The following is a 23,503-nucleotide window of genomic DNA, read 5'->3' on the forward strand; positions in this document are numbered from 1 at the left end:
GTAGGAGGAAGGGAGCAGTAGGAGGTAGGGAGTAGGGAGCGGTAGGAGGTAGGGAGTAGGGAGCGGTAGGAGGTAGGGAGTAGGGAGCGGTAGGAGGTAGGGAGTAGGGAGCGGTAGGAGGTAGGGAGTAGGGAGCGGTAGGAGGTAGGGAGTAGGGAGCGGTAGGAGGTAGGGAGCGGTAGGAGGTAGGGAGTAGGGAGCGGTAGGAGGTAGGGAGTAGGGAGCGGTAGGAGGTAGGGAGTAGGGAGCGGTAGGAGGTAGGGAGCGGTAGGAGGTAGGGAGTAGGGAGCGGTAGGAGGAAGGGAGTAGGGAGCGGTAGGAGGTAGGGAGTAGGGAGCGGTAGGAGGAAGGGAGTAGGGAGTGGTAGGGAGTAGGGAGCGGTAGGAGGTAGGGAGTAGGGAGCGGTAGGAGGTAGGGAGTAGGGAGCGGTAGGAGGTAGGAAGTAGAGAACGGTAGGAGGTAGGGAGTAGGGAGTGGTAGGGAGTAGGGAGCGGTAGGAGGTAGGGAGTAGGGAACGGTAGGAGGTAGGGAGCGGTAGGAGGTAGGGAGTAGGAGGTAGGGAGTAGGAGGTAGGGAGTAGGGAGTAGGAGGTAGGGAGTAGGGAGCGGTAGGAGGGTCTGACCTGGCTGTCGTCCACTGAGTCCGGTCGGTCCATCTCATCCTCTCCTTCCATCCCTCCATCTCCTTCCTCCTGGAACCAACACACGTGTTGCTGTGTGTGCACCTGTAGATTGTGTATGTACCTGTAGACTGTGTACGTGTGTGTGGGGCTGTAGAATGTCTATCTCTGTGTACAGAGACAGAGAGAACCAGTAGTGTGTGTGTGTACCAGTAGTGTGTGATTGTGTACCAGTAGTGTGTGCACCAGTAGTGTGTGTGTGTACCAGTAGTGTGTGTACCAGTAGTGTGTGTGTACCAGTAGTGTATGAACCAGTAGTGTGTGTGTGTACCAGTAGTGTGTGATTGTGTACCAGTAGTGTGTGTACCAGTAGTGTGTGTGTGTACCAGTAGTGTGTGTACCAGTAGTGTGTGTGTGTACCAGTAGTGTGTGAACCAGTAGTGTGTGTGTGTACCAGTAGTGTGACTGTTTGTCTGAGCCGTAGTTTCTTGCTTGAGGGGGGGCTGTGGGATGTCTCGGGCTCCTCCTCTTCCTCCTCTCTGACACGCTTCGGCCCCGCTACACACACACACACACACACACACGCATACATAACGGTTCATCACTGCATCTCCAACAATACTACCATGGCAACCACCCATACTACCCTAGCAACCACCCATACTACCCTGGCAACCTAGACACCACCACCACCCATACTAGCAACCCCCCATACGACCCTAGCAACAGCCCATACTATCCTGGCAACCACCCATACTACACTGTCAACCATCCATACTATCCTAGCAAAGTTCCCATGGAAACGTAATGCTAATCCCCCTGGTTAGCATTAGCATGTCAGCGGCCACACATGTTGGTTAGTTATTCTCTATGTGTTACCTCCTCCAATCACAGGAGAGGATGTTGAAGGTCGCTCCTGATCCATGCTGGATGCTACTTCCTGATTGGACGCCTGCTGCTGGGTGGGCTGGACGAAAGCAGTGGCCTGGGAGCTGGATGGCTGGCTGAGGGAGGTGGGTGTGTTCCCCAAGCCGGAGCTGGTGGAGTGGACGGAGCCACTGGTGCTGATCACCACTGAGGACACACAACCATGATACACACACACACACACATTATATACACACACACATTCACTATATTCACACTGAGGACACACACAACCATTATAGACGCACTATTTATCATTTGAAACCCTCCCAACTTCCTGTATACTTTCTTTACTTCCCGTTGACCCTACTTACTTCCTGTTTACTCTCCAGTTGACCCTCAGAACTTCTAATTGACCCTCCCAACTTCCTGTCTACCCTCCCAACTTCCAGTCTACCCTCCCAACTTCCAGTCTACCCTCCCAACTTCCAGTCTACCCTCCCAACATCCTGTCTACCCTCCCAACATCCTGTCTACCCTCCCAACATCCTGTCTACCCTCCCAACATCCTGTCTATCCTCCCAACATCCTCCCAACTTCCAGTCTACCCTCCCAACATCCTGTCTACCCTCCCAACATCCTGTCTACCCTCCCAACATCCTGTCTACCCTCCCAACATCCTGTCTACCCTCCCAACATCCTGTCTACCCTCCCAACATCCTGTCTACCCTCCCAACTTCCTGTCGACCCTCCCATCTTCCCGTTTACCCTCCCAATTTCCTGTTTACCCTCCCAACTTCCTGGTTACCTTCCTGGCTGTCCGTCTGGGTGGTCGGCATGACGGTGGCAGTGGGTGTGGGCATGGAGACGGTTGCCGGGGTAACCATGGGGCGGATGCTGGCCCGGGGAGTGGACTTGTTGCCGGAAGCGGGGTTGGGCTTGTTGCTAGGAGACGTGGTGCTGGGGGTGGGTCTGATGTTGGCGGTGGGCGGGTCTGATGTACTGGAGCTGACCGCAGAAAGACGGAGGTCAGAGTCTGGTATACACCTCCCATACTACCGCAATACTACCATCATGCTACCATCATACTAGCATAATACTAGCCCAATACTACCATAATACTAGCCCAATACTACCATAATACTAGCACAATACTAGCCCAATGCAACCGTAATACTAGCAAAATACTACAATAATGCTACCATCATACCAGCCCAATACTACCATCATACCAGCCCATTAGCATCATACTACCCTAATCCTTACCTTCCCCGGTCCTGGGCGGGGCTCTTCAGGTGTCTCTGGTCACCTGACCGGGCGTGGTCCGACACCTGGAAACAGGAATCAGTCATTACCACTGGCACTCAATTAACTGGTATTAGGTTAGGGTGGTTATGGTATTGGGTTAGGGTATTGGGTTAGGGTATTGGGTTAGGGTGTTGGTTATGGTATTGGGTTAGGGTCCTGGGTTAGGGTCCTGGGTTAGGGTCCTGGGTTAGGGTCCTGGGTTAGGGTCCTGGGTTAGGGTCCTGGGTTAGGGTCCTGGGTTAGGGTCCTGGGTTAGGGTCCTGGGTTAGGGTATTGGGTTAGGGTATTGGGTTAGGGTATTGGGTTAGGGTATTGGGTTAGGGTATTGGGTTAGGGTATTGGGTTAGGGTATTGGGTTAGGGTATTGGGTTAGGGTATTGGGTTAGGGCAGGGGTGCCCAACCTTTTTTGACCCAAGATCTACTTTTCAAGTAGCCAACCTCCCGAGATCTACCAGCCTAGTGTCAACATTGCAAACCTAACTTCAAGGGTAGGTTTGCAATAATCTTCCTCCCACTCAGGGTGAAAATGGTAGGTCTTAGCTCGTTTCCCCTCAGCCATGCCAACGTTTAGGAGTGCGTAACTACTGTTGACGGCTTTCAACCGCGCGTATATGTCCCGTGCAAATTTTATTTTATATTAAAAAATAATAATAATTCTTCTTCACCCCTCGCGGTCGACTTGGGATCTGTCGGCGGTCTACTGGTAGACCGCGATCGACTGGTTGGGCACCCCTGGGTTAGGGTATTGGGTTAGGGTAGTTGACTCCCAGCTCATGGGTTCAGTGCTAGAGATTTTGTGGGCCCACAACAGGAGGATGAGGGCCCTCATGGTTGGCCCCCTAAAAGAAAGATGAGGCCTCTCATGGTCGGGCCCCCAACAGGATGATGGTGTGTGAGGGTGGGGCCCCCCCAACAGGATGATGGTGTGTGAGGGTGGGCCCCCAACAGGATGATGGTGTGTGAGGGTGGGGCCCCCCCAACAGGATGATGGTGTGTGAGGGGGGGGCCCCCAACAGGATGATGGTGTGTGAGGGGGGGGCCCCTAACAGGATGCTGGTGTGTGAGGGTGGGGCCCCCAACAGGATGCTGGTGTGTGAGGGTGGGGCCCCCAACAGGATGCTGGTGTGCGAGGGTGGGGCCCCTAACAGGATGCTGGTGAGCGAGGGTGGGGCCCCTAACAGGATGCTGGTGTGCGAGGGTGGGGCCCCTAACAGGATGATGGTGTGTGAGGGTGGGGCCCCTAACAGGATGCTGGTGTGCGAGGGCGGGGCCCTACCTTGCTGGAGCTCTGGTCGGGGGCCTCCTCGCGGCTGTCGGGCCCCGGGGGGCCCCTCCGCTCGCGGTCCAGGCGCAGCAGCCGGCCCTCGTACTGAGACTTCAGGGCGCCCATCCGGACCTCCTGCTCCTCACGACTCTGCCTCAGCTCCTCACGACTCTGCCTCAGCTCCTCCACCTGCTGGGACAGCTGCTGCTTGGCAGCTGGGGACACCAGGGTTAGACCGGGACCTGGTCTACAGAGGACCTGGACCTGGTCTACACTAGAGGACCTGGTCTACACTAGAGGACCTGGTCTACAGAGGACCTGGACCTGGTCTACCCCAGAGGACCTGGTCTACACTAGAGGACCTGGTCTACACTAGAGGACCTGGTCAACACTAGAGGACCTGGTCCTGGACTACACTAGAGGACCTGGTCTACACTAGAGGACCTGGTCTACACTAGAGGACCTGGTCTACAGAGGACCTGGACCTGCTCTACCCCAGAGGACCTGGTCTACAGAGGACCTGGACCTGGTCTACACTAGAGGACCTGGTCTACACTAGAGGACCTGGTCTACAGAGGACCTGGACCTGGTCTACACTAGAGGACCTGGTCTACAGAGGACCTGGACCTGGTCTACACTAGAGGACCTGGTCTACACTAGAGGACCTGGTCCTGGACTACACTAGAGGACCTGGTCTACACTAGAGGACCTGGTCTACACTAGAGGACCTGGTCTACACTAGAGGACCTGGTCTACCCCAGAGGACCTGGTCTACACTAGAGGACCTGGTCTACACTAGAGGACCTGGTCTACACTAGAGGACCTGGTCCTGGACTACACTAGAGGACCTGGTCTACACCAGAGGACCTGGTCTACACTAGAGGACCTGGTCCTGGACTACACTCTGAGTTCCCGTTGACCGGTAATTACCGTTCTTTGACCGGAAAAAAATTAGGAGGACCGAAAATTCCAAATGTCTCCGGTCAGAATGACCGATTGGAAATAAAGCCCAGTTCAGACCAAAGATTCACCTTGCAACGGCTTGCAACTTGCAACTCCTTGCGACGAGACGGGCTGCGACGTTCTAAAACTGGGCCGTTCACACTGGCTGCAACGCGCTGCGACGCTAGGTGGTTTCCATAGCAACTGTGAACGCTCTGGCACAGCTGAGAGCCGTAACATCAGAAAAAAGCGCATTCAGTCACGAGGAGATTCAACCTTTTAAATTGAGCCGAAATACTTTTGAATGTGTTAATTTGAATTGTGTTTAAATATGCTACAGTGGTCATTTGTTTAGCCAATTCATGTAAAACAATGAGGGTTTTGATTGTAGCGTAGCCTGTGTGATAAAATAAATAAGTTGTTACATTTCGTGCACACGCTCAAATTGATCACTATAGAATACCGTAGGTTTATGAACTAAACGGCGGCAATCCAGCGAAAGCCGTTGGCAAGCTTTGTTGCGGAGTAGGCTACCGGTATCTATTAAACATGGCAAATCAAAATATGATCACCCACTTCTTCAAACCAAGTAGCAGCAGCGGCGGGTCTGACGTCACACACACACCTCCACCTGTGTCAGAAGAGGCGGCTGCTGTGCCCGTGGCTCCAGCAGAAAAGAGGAGGAAAACGCGGGCGTTCAGGCCGGACTGGAAAGAGAAGTTCCCCTGGGTGAGGTGCGATATTGTAGAGGATGAGGAGAGGCTGTTTTGCGCTCAGTGCGAAAAATCAGGGAGGAAGAATGGCTTCACTCGGGGGTCTGCAAATATGCGATTCTCAAGTTTAACAGAGCACAGTCAGTGCAATGATCACATTTCGGCTGCCAACCTAAAACAGCTACAAATGGCCATGAAAGGCCAATGTGAGAAAGCCACCGACTCCTCCAAAAAAAAGTTGTGCTCGCAAATGAAAGTTGTGTTTCACATGGCCAAACACGACATCCCGGGTCATCAGTATGTGGGGATGACAGAACTTCTGAGAGCAGTTCAGGCCCCGGATTTCACCACATCAGAGGGGCTTTACCGGCACAGCGAATCCATCTGTGACATGGAAATGGCTCTCGAGGATGTGGTGTTGAAGGGATTGGATGAGAAAATACGAGCCAGTGATTACATCGGGATCATAATTGACGAGACCGTCAACATAACGGTTGACAAAAAGTTGATACTGTATGTAAAATTGCAAGTGAGTGGAAGAGTGGAGACGTGCTTTGTGGGAAACTACGACGTACACTCCGGGACGGCACAGTGTATTTTTGATAAAGTAGCGGAGATTCTCCGCGGCAGGAATGTGGAGCTGTCCCGCGTAATCGGACTGGGCTCGGATGGAGCCAGCGTAATGATGGGGAGGCATGCTGGAGTTGGCGCTCTCCTGAAAAAAGAGAGTGCGTTTTCCATCCAGGTGCACTGTGTTGCCCATCGTACTGCGCTGGCCGCGATAGATGCCGCTAAAGCTGTGGACCGAGTAGGAGCCTACAAGCGCACAATTTCCGCTGTGTACTCATTCTACAAACACTCAGCTAGCAGGACCAATCGCCTCCGTCAATTAACAGCAACTCTGAGCGAAGAGGATATGACGAGTCTGAAGCAGCCATGCGCGGTCCGCTGGCTGTCATTGCATAGGGCAGTGGAGAGTATTAAAAAGAACTGGCCTGCTTTGGTGATGGAGCTAAATGAAGAAGCTGTGGGAGGAAATGCCCAAGCCCAAGGCCTCCTGGGACAAATCCAGCCATACAGCTTCATCGCCTTGACGCACACACTGGCTGATGTTCTCCCCGTGATGACCAAACTGAATTTGGTTTTCCAGAAAGAGGATGTAAATCTGGCCACAATCCGACCAATGGTTCAAGCATCCGTCTCGGCCCTCACACATCTACGAGATGCACCCGGTCCAGAAGAACAGAGGTACCAAACGGATTTCCAAGAAGGCATGTACAAAGGCATTCAAGTGACCCATGAAGGCGACCGGTCCGTTCAAGCCTTCAAAAATGCCCGAACAAGATACATTCAACACCTGATCGATGCTTTACACGCCCGCTTCCCTGACGATTCCCTGGATCTGCTTAACTGCTTCGACGTCCTTCTTAATCCCTCCCGATACCCACAGACAGCTGGTAAGTAGGCCTATAGGCTAGCCTATTTGATTACGTATGATGTAAAACATATAGCCTAAGTTAAATAGAATATTATTTTTAAATGACCAATGCTCGCATATTCTGGTCAATAATAATAATAGGACCAATAGGCCTAGGCTACTACTAATAATACAGGCCTAACAATAGCCTAATAAGAGCCATAATGCAAATTATAAGGGCACTCGAGAGCTATAGGCCTCCGCTAAATTCTAGTCTGATACGCAAATGTTGTGAGTTTAATGGGTTCTTTAGGCCATGCTGTAACCGTCAAAATTGTGGTAAAAATCGTCCGTGTTGCCATAATAGGCTGCTGACAGACAATAATGAAAAGCGCGACAGGAGGCTAATGTAGGCCTAACAAAACTGATGTGTACAGTGTTACATGAACGTTGGAGACACAGAGGAATAACCAAGGAATAATTAGTTGTTTATTGGCTAAAAATAAAAAGCACAGACTGATTGTCCCTCCGTTCCCTCAGCACTTCGGGAGTATGCAGAACCAGCCATCCAAACCATGCTGGGTCATTTTGGCCAAGAAATTGCAAGCCAGGACGATTCGGCCACAGCCACCACATTCATCGATGCCGCAAGCGCGAAGCGAGATGCCATCCCAATGATGACAGCCCTCCGCAGTTACGGGGGCTTGCATTTTTCATTGGCCTGCGAGATGCTCATAAGAGATTACGCGGAAATCTTCCCAGAGTGGATCAAACTGGCAAAGGTAGCCTGTGTTATCCCCGTCTCCAGTGTGCCAGCGGAGAGAGTCTTCTCCCTGCAGAACCGCATAAAGACTGCTCAGCGAAGCCGCCTTGGGGAAGGAAGAGTCACAAGGCTTATGCGCATTGCAAGCAGCAGAGACACACTAGATACATTTGACTTTAATTCAGCAGCGGCACGCTTCACAGCTGCCAAATATCGAAAGAAGTAAAATATATTTTTTATTTATTTTATGCTGCCTAGTTCAAGTCACGGCCGGCAATTCACTGTTTCTTATCCACTTTAAAATACTCCCGTCTCTTGTTACACTGTAGCGTAATTATTTTCATTACAGTCTGCATTTTATAATGTTACGCGCCAGTTTGTTTTACTGTAGGTAGCCTACTTTGTATTGTTTTAGGCTATTATTATTTATGCCTTGCCTTGCATTATAGACCTAAATAATTTTTGTTCGTCTGCACTTTAAAATGCAATGTTTAATTGTTCTGTCACCTGCCAACCTTTTAATTAAAAACACCAGGCTATAAATCGACATGCCTTGATGATTTTATTCTTTATATAGCCTGCCTATCAATTTTTTTAAGTGCAATAAACACAGACATTATATCCGACCGATTTTTTTCCAATTTGACCGGTAAAATGAAACCTTCCCGGTCATATGACCGGCACCAATTTCTTCTAGCGGAAACACTGACTACACTATATGTGTGCAGTATACAGGTCGTAGTACTCACTGATGAGCTGTTGGATCTTGGTCTTGGCTCCATGGAAAGACTTCTTAATCTTCTCCTCCTTTTCGGTCATCTGCTGTCTGAGCTGCTCCTCCCGGCTGCTGCTCTCTGACAGCTGGAAACAAACGCACCCCTCATTAACATCCAGGGCAGGGCGATTAATCGAGTTTGTATCGCTGGATACATTTCTGTACATTAATTTGATTTGAACATTTGCTTTTTGACAATTTTGTGTATTGTTTTAAGGCGAAATTTCGAAGATGTCATTTACAAAGTCTTTTTGGGAGACGTGCTGAATAAATACATAATGTTTTCAAACTCAAAAATATTCCTGATTTCAATCTTGACCAAAATAATCGTGATTATGATTTTTTCCAAAATCGAGAAGCCCTAACCCCATCATTAACATCACATGTATCAACCACATCATTAACATCACATGTATTAAACCTGTCATCAACACATCACATTTATTAACCCTGTCATTAACACCACATCACATGCATCATTTGCATTTCTTCCTAATGAAGACCAGGTGCAGAATCTGTAATTCAATGCAGTTATGAAAAGTTCCCATGTAAAGTACCTCTTGTCTCAGCTTAGCCAGCTCTTCCTGCAGGGCCTTGTTAGCATCGCTGGCCGCCGTAGAATCGCTAGCTGGAGAACTCTGGCTGGCTGTGCTACCGTCGGTAGCCTGGTTAGCCGCAGCTAGCTGATCCTGTAGCTGCTGTTTCTCTGCCTCCTGCTCACTCACCCTCTGATTGACAGGACAGAGGGTCAAATGTAACCAACTGAAGGGTCAAAGGTTAAATATGACAGACCGGAGGGTCAAAGGTTAAAGAAGAGAGGATGAGTGGAGAAAATACTGAGACAGGAAAGAGGAGCAGAGAGCAGAAAGGAGGGGACTAGGGGAGAGGAGAGACGAGCAGAGAGGAGGGGACTAGGGGAGAGGAGAGAGGAGAGGATTAGAGGAGAGGAGGGCAGAGCAGACAAGAGGGGAAAAGGAGGGAACTACGAGGGAGGCGGGGAGGAGGACAGTGGACAGGAGGGGAGAGCAGAGCAGAGAGGAGGGGACTTGGACAGGGGAGAGGAGAGGACATACCTTTTGGAGGCCATCCAGCCGGCTCTGGAGGTCAGACACCTGGTAGGTAGACAACATTATCATGATCCTCATTATCAAACTAAAGAAAACTAGTACAGGTAGACATTATCATGATCCTCCTTATCATACGGAAGAACACTAGACAGGTAGACATTATCCTAAAAATCAGTACCCTTCAATAAAAGATAATGGCGAGGGGAAAAGGAGGAGGGTACCTTTCTCTCTGATTGGCTGACAATGGACTTGAGGGTGTTGAGTTCCTGGTTGTGACTCTGCTGGGTGGTCACCTGGGTCTGTTGGAGGTCTTTCTGATTGGCCAGGGTCTGCTGTAGCTCTCTTTGACGAGCTTGGGCCTGGGCCTGGGCCGACTTAAGCTGGGTCAGGAGCTAAACAAACAATCACAGCACGGTCAGGAGCTAAACAACCAATCACAGCACGGTCAGGAGCTAAACAACCAATCCCAGCTGGTCAAGAAGCTAGTTTTAGCACTTTATGAAGTCAGACTTCATGAATATAAACAGTGATGCTTGCCGGCCCTTAATAATCTGTTATTATGTGCACAGTGATTGTTGTCTACAGGTGAGGAGTAACTAACAGACCGCCACCGCTTCTACCATCAAACATCACACTATGACGACAATGTGTGCGCCCGATCATGTCAGCTTGTAACTTGACAAACGATGCAGGCGACTAGTAATAATAATAATAAACTAGAACTGCAAGCAGTTATGCAGGGGTCCAAGAAGTGTGCATTTTGCCGGCACAACGCGACAAGAAATGTGCGTTTCGCCGGCACAACGCGAAGCAAGTATTCAAAACGCTACCGTGAACAACATGTGGATACAAAGGTTTTGACTGTGGGAGCTTCGGTGTGGGAGTTATAGCCCAAAACGCGTTTTCAGAACATTCCATTGGCCAAATAGGAGATAGACAATGTCGTTGTTTTTTGGCGCCGCCCTGTGGCGAAATTTTTAATTTTCCAAAGACAATTTTCCTTTGCCAAATAACTCCCGCCCACATTAATAATTCTTGGCCATATTTTCTATATAGATTCGGGTTTGCCCCTTGATGGTTTCCCTTGAGTTTGAAGAACATTCCTTTGGCCAATTAGAAGATATACAATTTCCTCGTTTATTGCGCCCCCTAATGGCGAAATATTTCGAATTCTTTATTGAACGCCATTAAGGGTAGCACCGACATGTGTCTAAAATTTGGACTTGATCCGATGTCTAATTTTGGTATTTTCTGAATTTTTGCGTATCGACGTAAAACGTAGCTAATAAACAAATATTCAAAACGCTACCGTTTCGTAGTCGAAGGTCGGATCAAAAAGTGTTTGAGTTTTTCTTTTCGTGTTCGTCTGACGATGTCGTGTGCAAAGTTTGGTGTCGATTGGTCAAGAAATGTGGGAGGAGTAGGGAAAAAACAGTTTTGCGGTTTTCGCGATTTTGCGAAAAAAAATTATAGACGCAAATGGGCGTGGCCTATGTCAAAAGATGCAGCAGACTCCAGTGAATATGTGGGTACAAGTTTTTGACTGTGGAAGGTTCGGTGTGGGAGTTATAGCCCCAAACGTGTATTCCTTGGTATAGCGCCACCTAGTGGCCGGCATGTCTGGATTTTGTCGTCTGCATAGTCCGAAGAGACCTGGATCTAGTCATGCAATTGGCGTGTCGGCACCATTTACGGTTTGGGATGTGGGCACACTTTTAGGGAGGTAAGTATAACTAGAACTGCAAGCAGTTATGCAGGGGTCCAAGAAGTGTGCATTTCGCCGGCACAACGCGACAAGAAATGTGCGTTTCGCCGGCACAACGCAAAGCAAGTATTCAAAACGCTACCGTGAACAACATGTGGATAAAAAGTTTTTGACTGTGGGGGCTTCGGTGTGGGAGTTATAGCCTAAAACGCGTTTTCAGAACATTCCATTGGCCAAATAGGAGATAGACAATGTCGTCGTTTTTTGGCGCCGCCCTGTGGCGAAATTTTTAATTTTCCAAAGACAATTTTCCTTTGCTAAATAACTCCCGCCCACATTAATAATTCTTGGCCATATTGTCTATGTAGACTCGGGTTTGCCCCTTGATGGTTTCCCTTGAGTTTGAAGAGCATTCCTCTGGCCAATTAGAAGATATACAATTTCCTCGTTTATTGCGCCCCCTTATGGCAAAATTTTCCGAAATCTTTTTCGAACGCCACTAAGGGTAGCACCGACATGTGTGTAAAATTTGGACTTGATCCGATGGCTAATTTTGGTATTTTTCTGGATTTTTCATTTTCGACGTAAAACGTAGCTAATAAACAAATTTTCAAAATGCTACCGTTTCGTAATCGAAGGTCGGATCAAAAAATGTTTCAGTTTTTCTTTTCGTGTTTGTCTGACGATGTCGTGTGCAAAGTTTGGTGTCGATTGGTCAAGAAATGTGGGAGGAGTAGGGAAAAAACAGTTTTGCGGTTTTCGCGATTTTGCGCAAAAAAATTATAGACGCAAATGGGCGTGGCCTATGCCAAAAGATGCAGCAGACTCCAGTGAATATGTGCGTACAAGTTTTTGACTGTGGGAGGTTCGGTGTGGGAGTTATAGCCCCAAACGCGTATTCCTTGGTATAGCGCCACCTAGGGGCCGGCGTGTCTGGATTTTGTCGTCTGCGTAGTCCTCACGGACCTGGATCTAGTCATGCAATTGGCGTGTGTGCAACATTTACGGTTTGGGCTGTATTCCCACTTTTACGGGGGAATAATAATAGGAAAAATCCTTACAAAAACAATAGGGATCCAACCTGTTGGCTTGGACCCCTAAAAATAATAATCCTTACAAAAACAATAGGGATCCAACCTGTTGGCTTGGACCCCTAATGAAATTTATATAGCGCTTAATATGGTACTCTAAGACGCTTAGTAGCCCTCTATACTCTATTATGGACCAATTGAAGACATCATAGACCATGACACCAAACAGTGGCAGCTCTGTGTGGAGACGGAGAGCTCAGTCCTGTCTGAAACGCACAGTGTTCACATCACATGAAAGAGACTGTAGAGGCGACGGATCGAACAGTCAGACTCAAGGTCCCCCTGGTAGAGGCACCATGTGTACCTGCTACCCCCTGGTAGAGGCACCATGTGTACCTGGTAGAGGAACCATGTGTATCTGGTAGATTAATGCACCATGTGTACCTGGTAGATTAATGCACCATGTGTACCTGGTAGATTAATGCACCATGTGTACCTGGTGGACCCCTGGTAGATCAATGCACCATGTGTACCTGGTAGAGGCACCATGTGTACCTGGTGGACCCCTGGTAGAGGCACCATGTGTACCTGGTAGATTAATGCACCATGTGTACCTGGTGGACCCCTGATAGATTAATGCACCATGTGTACCTGGTAGAGGCACCATGTGTACCTGGTGGACCCCTGGTAGAGGCACCATGTGTACCTGGTAGAGGCACCATGTGTACCTGGTGGACCCCTGGTAGAGGCACCATGTGTACCTGGTAGAGGCACCATGTGTACCTGGTAGAGGCACCATGTGTACCTGGTAGAGGCACCATGTGTACCTGGTAGAGGCACCATGTGTACCTGGTAGAGGCACCATGTGTACCTGGTAGAGGCACCATGTGTACCTGGTAGAGGCACCATGTGTACCTGCTGGATCTCTGTTAGATTCATGCACCATGTGTACCTGCTGGATCTCTGTTAGATTCATGCACCATGTGTACCTGCTGGCTGTGGGTCTTGGCTTGATGAAGGTCTTTCTGAGACTGGCTGGCCTGGTTCTGGTTCTGAGCCAGTTGGCTCTGAGCCTGGGACAGCTGGGACTGGACCTGACAACACATCAACCCAGCAGGGATCCTCAGACTGGTGGACCAATCACCATCCATCACATGGTCCTTGGTTAGCCCTAGCTATAAATATTTTTGTGGTGCTAGCTAAACTGTGTTAGCGGTTGAGGACTCTAGCTACCTGTGTTAGCAGTAGAGGACACTAGGGGTGTGTTCGAAACCGCCTACTTGCTTACTGCTTACTACCTACTAAATATTTGGCTTACTTCTCGAATCCTTAAATAATGATTGAGTAATCCATTTGAGTAATCGACGTTCAGAAGACCGTCCTTACTTAACCACCTCAGATGACGTGAATCAAATGACGCGTCAATAACCTACCGGCCGGGCGCCGTTAATAAATATTATAAATAAATATATAAACGTCACATTTAACGTCACAGTACACCTTCAACCTAAGGATTTGCGGTGATATGTTAAAACAATTATTAAACAATTATTAAAAGCACTGCTGCTGCGGCTCCCCGTTTAGCGCCATTGCTTCCACTGTTCTTTTGAATAGACGCAGTGCATTCTGGGGCGGTTGAGTACGTCTAGTAAGCTAGCGATGCTTACTCAAAATCTTTCCGGAAGTAGAAGACATTCGGATACTACTCGCTTACCTAAACTCGCTTACTAAGTTCTCGCTTACTCAATTTGACGTCATAGTTAGTAGGAGTAGTAAGCAAGTACGCGGTTTCGAACACACCCTAGCTGTGTTAGCGGTAGAGGACTCTAGCTACCTGTGTTAGCAGTAGAGGACACTAGCTGTGTTAGTGGTAGAGGACTCTAGCTACCTGTGTTAGCTGTAGAGGACACTAGCTAGCTGTGTTAGCGGTAGAGGACTCTAGCTACCTGTGTTAGCAGTAGAGGACACTAGCTGTGTTAGCGGTAGAGGACTCTAGCTACCTGTGTTAGCAGTAGAGGACACTAGCTGTGTTAGCAGTAGAGGACACTAGCTGTGTTAGCGGTAGAGGACTCTAGCTACCTGTGTTAGCAGTAGAGGACACTAGCTGTGTTAGCGGTAGAGGACTCTAGCTACCTGTGTTAGCAGTAGAGGACACTAGCTGTGTTAGCGGTTGAGGACTCTAGCTACCTGTGTTAGCGGTAGAGGACTCTAGCTACCTGTGTTAGCGGTAGAGGACTCTAGCTACCTGTGTTAGCGGTAGAGGACTCTAGCTATCTGTGTTAGCGGTAGAGGACACTAGCTACCTGTGTAAGCTGCCCCTGGTTCTGAGACACCTGGGTTTGGACCTCCTGCAGCTGCTCTTTCGACTTCTGGTTCTCCTTCCGCGCCTCCTCCACTTCCTGCTGCAGCTTCTGGAGCTGGTGGCAAAGAGGAGATATGTTAGAATGAAAGGAATGAAAACCCGAAGTAGACTACATGACCCCAGTTGCAGTGGTCCAGGGGGACCACAACAACGTGACCCCAGTTGCAGTGGTCCAGTGGGACCACAGTGTGACCAGGTTTCATCTCCATCAAGCTGTGGTTCATGTTACCTCCTCCTGTTTCTTCTGCGCCTCCTCTTTGTGGGAGTTTAGCTCCTCCCTGGTCTTATTCAGCTCCTCCCTGGCCTGATTCAGCTCCTGGCTCACTTCCTGTCCGGACCCTGCATCCCTTCCTGGTTTAGCTGCAGCCTCCTCGACCAGCTACAGCAAGAATAAACAGGGTGGAGCACTGTTATACACAGGGTGGAGCGCTGTTATACACAGGGTGGAGCGCTGTTCGGGTGGAGGACTGTTATACACAGGGTGGAGCACTGTTAGGGTGGAGGACTGTTATACACAGAGTGGAGCGCTGTTAGGGTGGAGGACTGTTATACACAGGGTGGAGCGCTGTTAGGGTGGAGGACTGTTATACACAGGGTGGAGCACTGTTATACACAGGGTGGAGCGCTGTTAGGGTGGAGGACTGTTATACACAGGGTGGAGCAGTGTTAGGGTGGAGGACTGTTATACACAGGGTGGAGCACTGTTAGGGTGGAGGACTGTTATACACAGGGTGGAGCGCTGTTAGGGTGGAGGACTGTTATACACAGGGTGGAGCGCTGTTAGGGTGGAGGACTGTTATACACAGGGTGGAGGGCTGTTAGGGTGGAGGACTGTTATACACAGGGTGGAGGGCTGTTAGGGTGGAGGACTGTTATACACAGGGTGGAGATGTTAGATGCTGATCAGAGCAGATGTTGGAGGAGATGTAGATGTTGGAGGAGCTACAGACCTTGTCGTGCTGCACCTTCAGCTCCTCGTACTGGGTCTTGTAGCGGCGGCCGATCTTCTTGACCTGAGTGATGGTCTTGTTCTTCTCCAGGATATCGTTGTTCTTGCTCTCCGTGTCCTTCTTCAGGCTGTCCCTCTCCGAGCTCAGCCGGGCCACATTGTCCTTGAGCCCCAGCAGCTGGGCCTGGGCCGAGTTACTGCTGGCGTTGGCCCTGCACCCCAGATCAGGTTAACAACAACCCCACACTGACCTCAGTGTGTGGTTTTAAACCGCTCCCTAATTCACACTGGCTAGACGTTGTGTATATTATGTGGTTTTGTGGTTGCGTGTATGTGGCGTCTGCCGTCTATACACCAGCTAAAGGTTGTGTACTTTGTGTGGTTGCGTGTATGTGGTGTCTGTACACCAGCTAAAGGTTGTGTACTTTGTGTGGTTGTGTGTATGTGGCGACCCAACCCCAGCTGGACGTTCTGGACGTTCTGTTCATTGGGCTGTACCTGGCCAGTTCCGTTTTCAGCTTGGCAGATTCCTCTGCCATGTGCGTGATGCGCTTCTGCTGAGCTTCTCTCTCATTGGCCAGTTTCTGTTTCTCCTCAACATCGCTGTCCTTCTGTTGGCTCATCAGTTGCTGTGGAAACCAAACCAAAACGCATCACACATCCGGAGCTCCAGAGTAGTGATGATGAACAATCCCGTCTCCATGGTCACCCTGAACCTTCCCGTCGCCATGGTCTCCCTAAACCTTCCCGTCAACATGGTCACCCTGAACCATCCCGTCGCCATTGTCACCCTGAACCATCCCGTCGCCATGACCACCCTGTACCCTCCCGTTGCCATGGTCCCCCTGAACCATCCCGTTGCCATGGTCCCCCTGAAACATCGCGTTTCCATGTTCCCCCTGAACCATACCGTCCCCCTGAACCATCCCGTCCCCCTGAACCATCCCGTCCCCCTGAACCATCCTGTTGCCATGGTACCTCTGAACCATCCCGTTACCATGGTTACCTGGGCCCGGGTCCTCCAGCGTTTCAGGTCCTCCTCCAGGAGGCGCTTTTCGGCCTGCAGCGAGCCGATCCGCTCGGCCTGCTGGGAGAGGGAGAGCTGGAGGGGGGCGATGTCCCTCTGCAGCTTGCCCACCTGGAGACAGAGGAGACACTGTAGCTGTGGATGCTATGCTAACTCTAACCTTAGCAGTGACCTGCTGTAGCTATGGATGCTATGCTAACTCTACCCTTAGCGGTGAACTGCTGTAGCTATGGATGCTATGCTAACTCTAACCTTAGCAGTGACCTGCTGTAGCTATGGATGCTATGCTAACTCTAACCTTAGCAGTGACCTGCTGTAGCTATGGATGCTATGCTAACACTAACCATAGCGGTGACCTACTATAGCTGTGGATGCTATGTTAACCCTTACCTTAGCAGTGACCTGCTGTAGCTATGGATGCTATGCTAACTCTAACCTTAGCTGTGACCTGCTGTAGCTATGGATGCTATGCTAACTCTAACCTTAGTGGTGACCTGCTGTAGCTATGGATGCTATGCTAACTCTAACCTTAGCGGTGACCTGCTGTAGCTATGGATGCTATGCTAACTCTAACCTTAGTGGTGACCTGCTGTAGCTATGGATGCTATGCTAACTCTAACCTTAGCGGTGACCTGCTGTAGCTATGGATGCTATGCTAACTCTAACCTTATCGTTGACCTGCTGTAGCTGTTGGATGCTATATTAACCCTTACCTTATCGTTGACCAGCTGTAGCTGTTGGATGCTATGCTAACCCTTACCTTAGCGGTGACCTGCTGTAGCTCCTGCTCCAGCCGGTCTCGGTCGGCTTTCAGCAGCCGGTTGGCTTCCTGGACTTCCTTGATGTCCTCCATCTTCTTCAGCCTCTCCTCCTGCTGGGACACGTTCTTCAGCAAGTCCTGGGGGAGCGGGACGGGGAACACCAACGTTATGGAGACAGGCTACACTTCAGTCTGACGCAACATCCTAGTCCCCCACGTCACGGGCCTGCTTTGGCTCTCCTGCTCATGTGTTCCTTATAAGCAGAGTTTAGAGACCCAGGTAGAGACCCAGGGGAGGTAGAGGCCCAGGGGGGGTAGAGGCCCAGGGGGTGTAGAGGCCCAGGGATAGAGATCTGGTAGGGTGCTGTCTCACCTGCATCCTGTCCCTCTCGGTGTTGAGGGCATCCTGCAGGTCCTTGCGCTCGACCTCCTGGGCCTCCAGTCTCTGCCTGCAGCGCTGAGCCTCTCCTTCTGAGACCTCGCACTGTGCCAGGGAGATCTCCTTCTCCCGACGCACAAACCTAGGGAGGAAACACACCACTTATTAATACCTGCCTAGTGAGGACACATACACACTTATTAATACCTACCTAGGGAGGAAACACACTCACACTTATTAATACCTACCTAGTGAGGACATCATCACACAACCTGTTCAGTTCATTACAGTCCTCACCTGAGTATCTCCAGGATCTGCTGGGTGGTCTTCCCCTCCTCGCTGAGGGACGTGTCCAGGGCCTGAGGCGGCAGCAGCTGCTTGGCACTGGAGGCCATCTGGTCCATCTGCTGGTGCAGCAGGCTGTTCTGCCGGCCCAGGTCCCCACAGCGCTGGGCCTGGCTGGCCAGGTCCTCCTGGAGGGCAGACCCATGAACCGTCAGTCAGGTGTTTGCTCAGAGGTTAGTGAACCCCAGGGTGAGGTGGTCCTAGTGCTCTTCTATCTATCTCCTCTATCCAGACGGGTCGACCCTTTGGTCCAAAGTGAATGACAGCTCCATTAAAGAGTTGGACTGACGGCTCCAGCTGCTGCTCCTCACCTTCATCTTCCTCTCCAGGGCGGTCCAGCCAGCGGTCTTCTCCCTCAGGGAGGAGGAGGTGTTGCTGAGCTGCTCCTCCAGACGCCTCTTGGACGCCGCCTCCTTCTGGCTCTGTTTCTTCAGCTCCTGCAAGGCCTCCACGTCCGCTGCATGGAGCATCAACTCCCTCTCGTACTTAGACTGAGCCTCCGCTGCCAGCCTCGTCTGGCAGGAGGAGGAGATACAAGAGGAGAACCCAGAGGAGGAGAGACAGGATGTGAGATAGGAGGGAAGACAAGAGGAGAAGATACAAGGGGATTATAGTATAGTGTAGTGCAATAGGGCTGTACGGTATGGACTACAAGTTATATCACGGCATGATTTGAGGCATGGACGGTAAAGGTATTATATCACGGTTTGTTAGTTTTATCATCTTATTTATATATAAATGCCTCTGAAGGGGTATCAGCCAATCAGCGATCACTCCCTGCATTCCAGAGTGAATCACAGCAGGAGGAGAAAGTGATTGTTACCGTTTGAGGACTCCCGGAGCTCTATATCTAAATTAGGGATGGGCATTTGAAGGCATATCAATATTCTATAAAACTAATTTTAGTAACCCGTTAACCGAACTACGAAAAAAAATAATAAAGTGTAGTGCACTCATACTGTAGTCTGAAGGGCTTCTGTGATCTGGCCTTCACTAAACAAATGTGTTCGTTTTCCATCTATTCGACAAATAAATAAGGAAATCAAATGCTATATCAGTATGCTCAATCAAAACGAGTTGAAACGAAACCATCCTTTTTAGACAAGAATATGAATGAACAGTATTGCATACTTAAGGTACCGACTGAAATTAGATTCAAGTAAATTTAAGGCACAAACTGAATAGATTCAAGTAACTGAAGTACAACAGCAAAAAGTACTGGTGGGCTTGGATATCAACAGAACTGCACTTGCAGCGCTAGGGGGATAGGCGAAAAGACTCTCCGCTGGAATGGAAGTTACCGGTATAGCCAGTATTTTTGCGTTGCAAAGAGTTTGCATTGCACATTTTTTTCACCAATCTGGTCATAATATTTCCACCCTTCGCTTCTTTTGGTCACCATTTCTTTAGTGTGCGCGCTGCCTGCAAGTTTAAACTACGTGATGCGCAGAGGCATAAAAATGTATCTAATGTATTGCAATTGTGCTTTTTCTTTCTTTCTACTTTACATATTTGAAATGGCATTAGTATACACATTTAATGAACAATATGTAATTAATACAGCTAATGAATAAAATTGTATTAACTTAAGACAGAAATTAGAAGAAGTCTGCTACAGCTAAAGTCTAATACCCACGTCATTTCGAATAATCAAATATTCGAATAACCGTGCCCATCCCTAATCTAAATAATATATAGTAGGGATGGGCCGACGGTCGATTCTATCAATGATAGATGGATTCCGTCGTCGATTTTTGCGTGTGTGTGTGTGCCTGAATTTCCTCATGCTCTGGCGACAACGGAAATCAATGCGAGCAACTGAAAACTATGCCGGTAAGAAACTAATCCTGAAAAAAGTATAAAAGCTATCGAAATTTCGTTTCGATATTATTGAAGATACAAGTGTGTCGATTTGTTCAATAGTTTGGAGTAGTTGCATCCGCGTTACATGAAACTGTGATATTGACGACCCCCTTGATAATAGTTTATAAGAAAATGTTTGAAAAATAAAACGGCAATTTTATAATGTAATAAATATTGCATTACATGATGCGTGGATTTTGACGACATAGGCGCACACAGCTTTTGGCCCTGATATTATATCATAGATATTTAGATATTATATTATTTAGATATATCCGGCCTCCCGCCAGAGCTCCCTGACTGTTCTAGAATATCTTATAGAACACGGCCAAAAGCTGTGTAGAACTGAAAATCCGGTTGCCAGGACAACGTGACGTTTTCACTTTAGTACTCTATTGTTCCAGGTATTAGTCAAACCCTCAGGCGTTACTAGGGAAACAAAGTTATGGCTTGTGAAAAAATGTTAACGGTCCAAATGTTAAAAATCGAATTTGACCCTCGGGAACGAATAATCAAATATTCTGACCCATCCCTATAGTGTAGTATATAAAGTATAGTGTAGTTAAGTGTAGTGTAGTTCAGTATAGTGTGGTATAGTGCCTAGTATAGTGTGTAGTGTATAGTGTAGCACAGTGTGCAGTGTACCTGCGTGATGCTGTCCTGCGTGGCTCTCTGCTCCTGGCTGACGGCTGCCGCACACCTCTCCAGCGCCTCCTGCTGCTCCGACTGGCTGCTCTTCAGACTGCGCTGCAGCTCCCCCACCTGGACACACACGGCATTACACCCCCAGAACAAGGTGTGGGTGTGTACGTGTGCGGATGTGCGTGCGTGCGTGTGCGTACCCGTTTCTCCATAGCGACCAGTGCGCTCCGCCCCTCTTCCAGGCTCTGCTCCTTCTCCTTCTGCTCATCCTGGATCCTCTTCTCCAGCTGCTGCTGCACCTCCTGCAGCTCCTTCAGCCTGAGCTCCAGAGGAACCCGCGCCTAGCAACCAGACAACCTCGTTACTACAGCATAGCAACCAGACAACCTTGTTACTATAGCCTAGCAACCAGACACACCTCGTTACTACAGCCTAGCAACCAGGCAACCTTGTTACTACAGCCTAGCAACTAGACAACCTTGTTACTAAAGCCTAGCAACCAACCAGACACAACAGGGAGAACTACGGAGGATAAAGGAATAAGGATTTAGGAAAAGAGTGAATTAATTTCTCTATCTTCAAGCAGCAGCAGGAGGAAGGGGGCATAGGGATGGATGGAGAGTGGAGGTAGTGAGGGAGAGTAGGGAGGGATGGAGAGTGGAGGTAGTGAGGGAGAGTAGGGAGGGATGGAGAGTGGAGGTAGTGAGGGAGAGTAGGGAAGGATGGAGAGTGGAGGTAGTGAGGGAGAGTAGGGAGGGATGGAGAGTGGAGGTAGTGAGGGAGGGGTGGGAGGGAGAGAGGAGGGATGGTAGGGAGAGAGGAGGGGCGGTAGGGAGAGAGGAGGGGCGGTAGGGAGAGAGGAGGGGTGGTAGGGAGAGAGGAGGGGTGGTAGGGAGAGAGGAGGGGTGGGAGGGAGAGAGGAGGGATGGTAGGGAGAGAGGAGGGGCGGTAGGGAGAGAGGAGGGGTGGTAGGGAGAGAGGAGGGGTGGTAGGGAGAGAGGAGGGGTGGTAGGGAGAGAGGAGGGGTGGGAGGGAGAGAGGAGGGGTGGTAGGGAGAGAGGAGGGGTGGGAGGGAGAGAGGAGGGAGGGAGAGAGGAGGGGTGGGAGGGAGAGAGGAGGGGCGGTAGGGAGAGAGGAGGGGTGGGAGGGAGAGAGGAGAGGTGGGAGGGAGAGAGGAGGGGTGGGAGGGAGAGAGGAGGGGCAGCGGACCTGTTTCTCCTTCTTCAGGCTGTCCTCCAGGCAGAGCACCACGGCCTTGTACTGCTCCACGCTGGCCGTGGCGCTCCTCAGCTGCTCCTTCAGCTCCCCGCTCTGCTCCTCAGCTCCTCGCACACGCTCCTTCAGCTCTGACACCTCCTGCTGGGCGGGGGAGGCTGCTCCTGGAGGAGAGACGGGACAGTGAGGAGAGACAGGTCAGTGAGGAGAAAAAGAGAGAGACAGGTCAGTGAGGAGAAAAAGAGAGAGACAGGTCAGTGAGGAGAAAAAGAGAGAGACAGGTCAGTGAGGAGAAAAAGAGAGAAACAGGTCAGTGAGGAGAAAAAGAGAGAGACAGGTCAGTGAGGAGAAAAATAAATAAAGAAAGAAAGAAAGAAAGAAAGAAAGAGGTCAGAGAGAAGGGACAGTAGAGTGAGTAGATAGACAGGACAATGAGGAGGGAGAGAGCCAGGTCAGAGAGGAGATAGAGAGCCAGGTCAGAGAGGAGATAGACAGGTCAGAGAGGAGATAGACAGGTCAGAGAAGAGATAGACAGGTCAGAGAGGAGATAGACAGGTCAGAGAAGAGATAGACAGGTCAGAGAGGAGATAGACAGGTCAGAGAGGAGATAGAGAGCCAGGTCAGAGAGGAGATAGACAGGTCAGAGAGGAGATAGACAGGTCAGAGAGGAGATAGAGAGCCAGGTCAGAGAGGAGATAGAGAGCCAGGTCAGAGAGGAGATAGACAGCCAGGTCAGAGAGGAGATAGACAGGTCAGAGAGGAGATAGACAGGTCAGAGAGGAGATAGACAGGTCAGAGAGGAGATAGACAGGTCAGAGAGGAGATAGACAGGTCAGAGGAGAGACAGGCCACCTTTGGGGGGGGCCCTCAGCCCTGCACCGCGGGTGGCCGGTCCGGAGGCGGCGGTCGCCATGGTTCCGGCCTCCAGGGAGGAAGAGGAGGAGGAGGAGGCCAGCTGGGTCCGCAGCACATCCACCTGGTGCTCCAGCAGCTCCTTGGTCTTCTGCTGCAGGACATTCTGACTCTCCAGCTGCTTCTTGGCCTCCAGCAGCTGGGCCTGGACCAATCACAGCACAGAGAGTCACACAGCTGGGCCAATCACAGCACAGAGAGTCACAGCTGGGCCTGGACCAATCACAGCACAGAGTCACCTGATCCATATCCTCTCTGGTCTCGAGGCTCCACGTGTCAGAGGACAGGAGTCAAACCACTGAATAAACATAGCTCAAGGGCAGGGTGGCTTCAGGCTGACCTAGTCCCTCCCTCTCCATGTATACAGACTCTGTACCAGGGCTGTCCCTCCCCTCCATGTATACAGACTCTGTACCAGGGCTGTCCCTCCCCTCCATGTATACAGACTCTGTACCAGGGCTGTCCCTCCTCTCCATGTATACAGACTCTGTACCAGGGCTGTCCCTCCCCTCCATGTATACAGACACTGTACCAGGGCAGTCCCTCCCTCTCCATGTATACAGACCCTATACCATAC

At 50.1% G+C, this 23,503-nt stretch overlaps 1 protein-coding gene across 6 annotated transcripts in view; it reads right to left on the reverse strand.

Annotated features, from left to right (window-relative positions):
- Positions 1 to 23,503, reverse strand: part of tpra (translocated promoter region a, nuclear basket protein) — a 38,502-nt gene that overhangs the window by 4,831 nt on the left and 10,168 nt on the right. For 4 of the 6 annotated variants that reach the window (XM_030364279.1, XM_030364275.1, XM_030364278.1 and 1 more), the window contains exons 21-44: positions 22,867 to 23,071; positions 22,009 to 22,178; positions 21,000 to 21,140; positions 20,803 to 20,919; positions 18,606 to 18,809; positions 18,247 to 18,422; positions 17,944 to 18,091; positions 17,571 to 17,708; positions 16,790 to 16,921; positions 16,282 to 16,412; positions 15,785 to 15,995; positions 15,064 to 15,213; positions 14,776 to 14,889; positions 13,462 to 13,566; positions 9,958 to 10,128; positions 9,743 to 9,781; positions 9,227 to 9,397; positions 8,644 to 8,755; positions 4,072 to 4,274; positions 2,753 to 2,817; positions 2,295 to 2,494; positions 1,499 to 1,693; positions 1,074 to 1,177; positions 623 to 691 (exon numbers count right to left, since the gene is read on the reverse strand). In XM_030364279.1, the coding sequence (XP_030220139.1) occupies positions 623 to 691; positions 1,074 to 1,177; positions 1,499 to 1,693; positions 2,295 to 2,494; positions 2,753 to 2,817; positions 4,072 to 4,274; positions 8,644 to 8,755; positions 9,227 to 9,397; positions 9,743 to 9,781; positions 9,958 to 10,128; positions 13,462 to 13,566; positions 14,776 to 14,889; positions 15,064 to 15,213; positions 15,785 to 15,995; positions 16,282 to 16,412; positions 16,790 to 16,921; positions 17,571 to 17,708; positions 17,944 to 18,091; positions 18,247 to 18,422; positions 18,606 to 18,809; positions 20,803 to 20,919; positions 21,000 to 21,140; positions 22,009 to 22,178; positions 22,867 to 23,071 (3,471 nt within the window). The remainder of the gene's footprint in view (positions 1 to 622; positions 692 to 1,073; positions 1,178 to 1,498; positions 1,694 to 2,294; positions 2,495 to 2,752; positions 2,818 to 4,071; positions 4,275 to 8,643; positions 8,756 to 9,226; positions 9,398 to 9,742; positions 9,782 to 9,957; positions 10,129 to 13,461; positions 13,567 to 14,775; positions 14,890 to 15,063; positions 15,214 to 15,784; positions 15,996 to 16,281; positions 16,413 to 16,789; positions 16,922 to 17,570; positions 17,709 to 17,943; positions 18,092 to 18,246; positions 18,423 to 18,605; positions 18,810 to 20,802; positions 20,920 to 20,999; positions 21,141 to 22,008; positions 22,179 to 22,866; positions 23,072 to 23,503) is intronic. The other 2 variants (XM_030364277.1, XM_030364276.1) reach the window with 2 other exon arrangements.

The sequence above is a fragment of the Gadus morhua genome, chromosome 8, assembly GCF_902167405.1.
Source record: "Gadus morhua chromosome 8, gadMor3.0, whole genome shotgun sequence".
Classification (NCBI taxonomy): Eukaryota; Metazoa; Chordata; class Actinopteri; order Gadiformes; family Gadidae; genus Gadus; species Gadus morhua.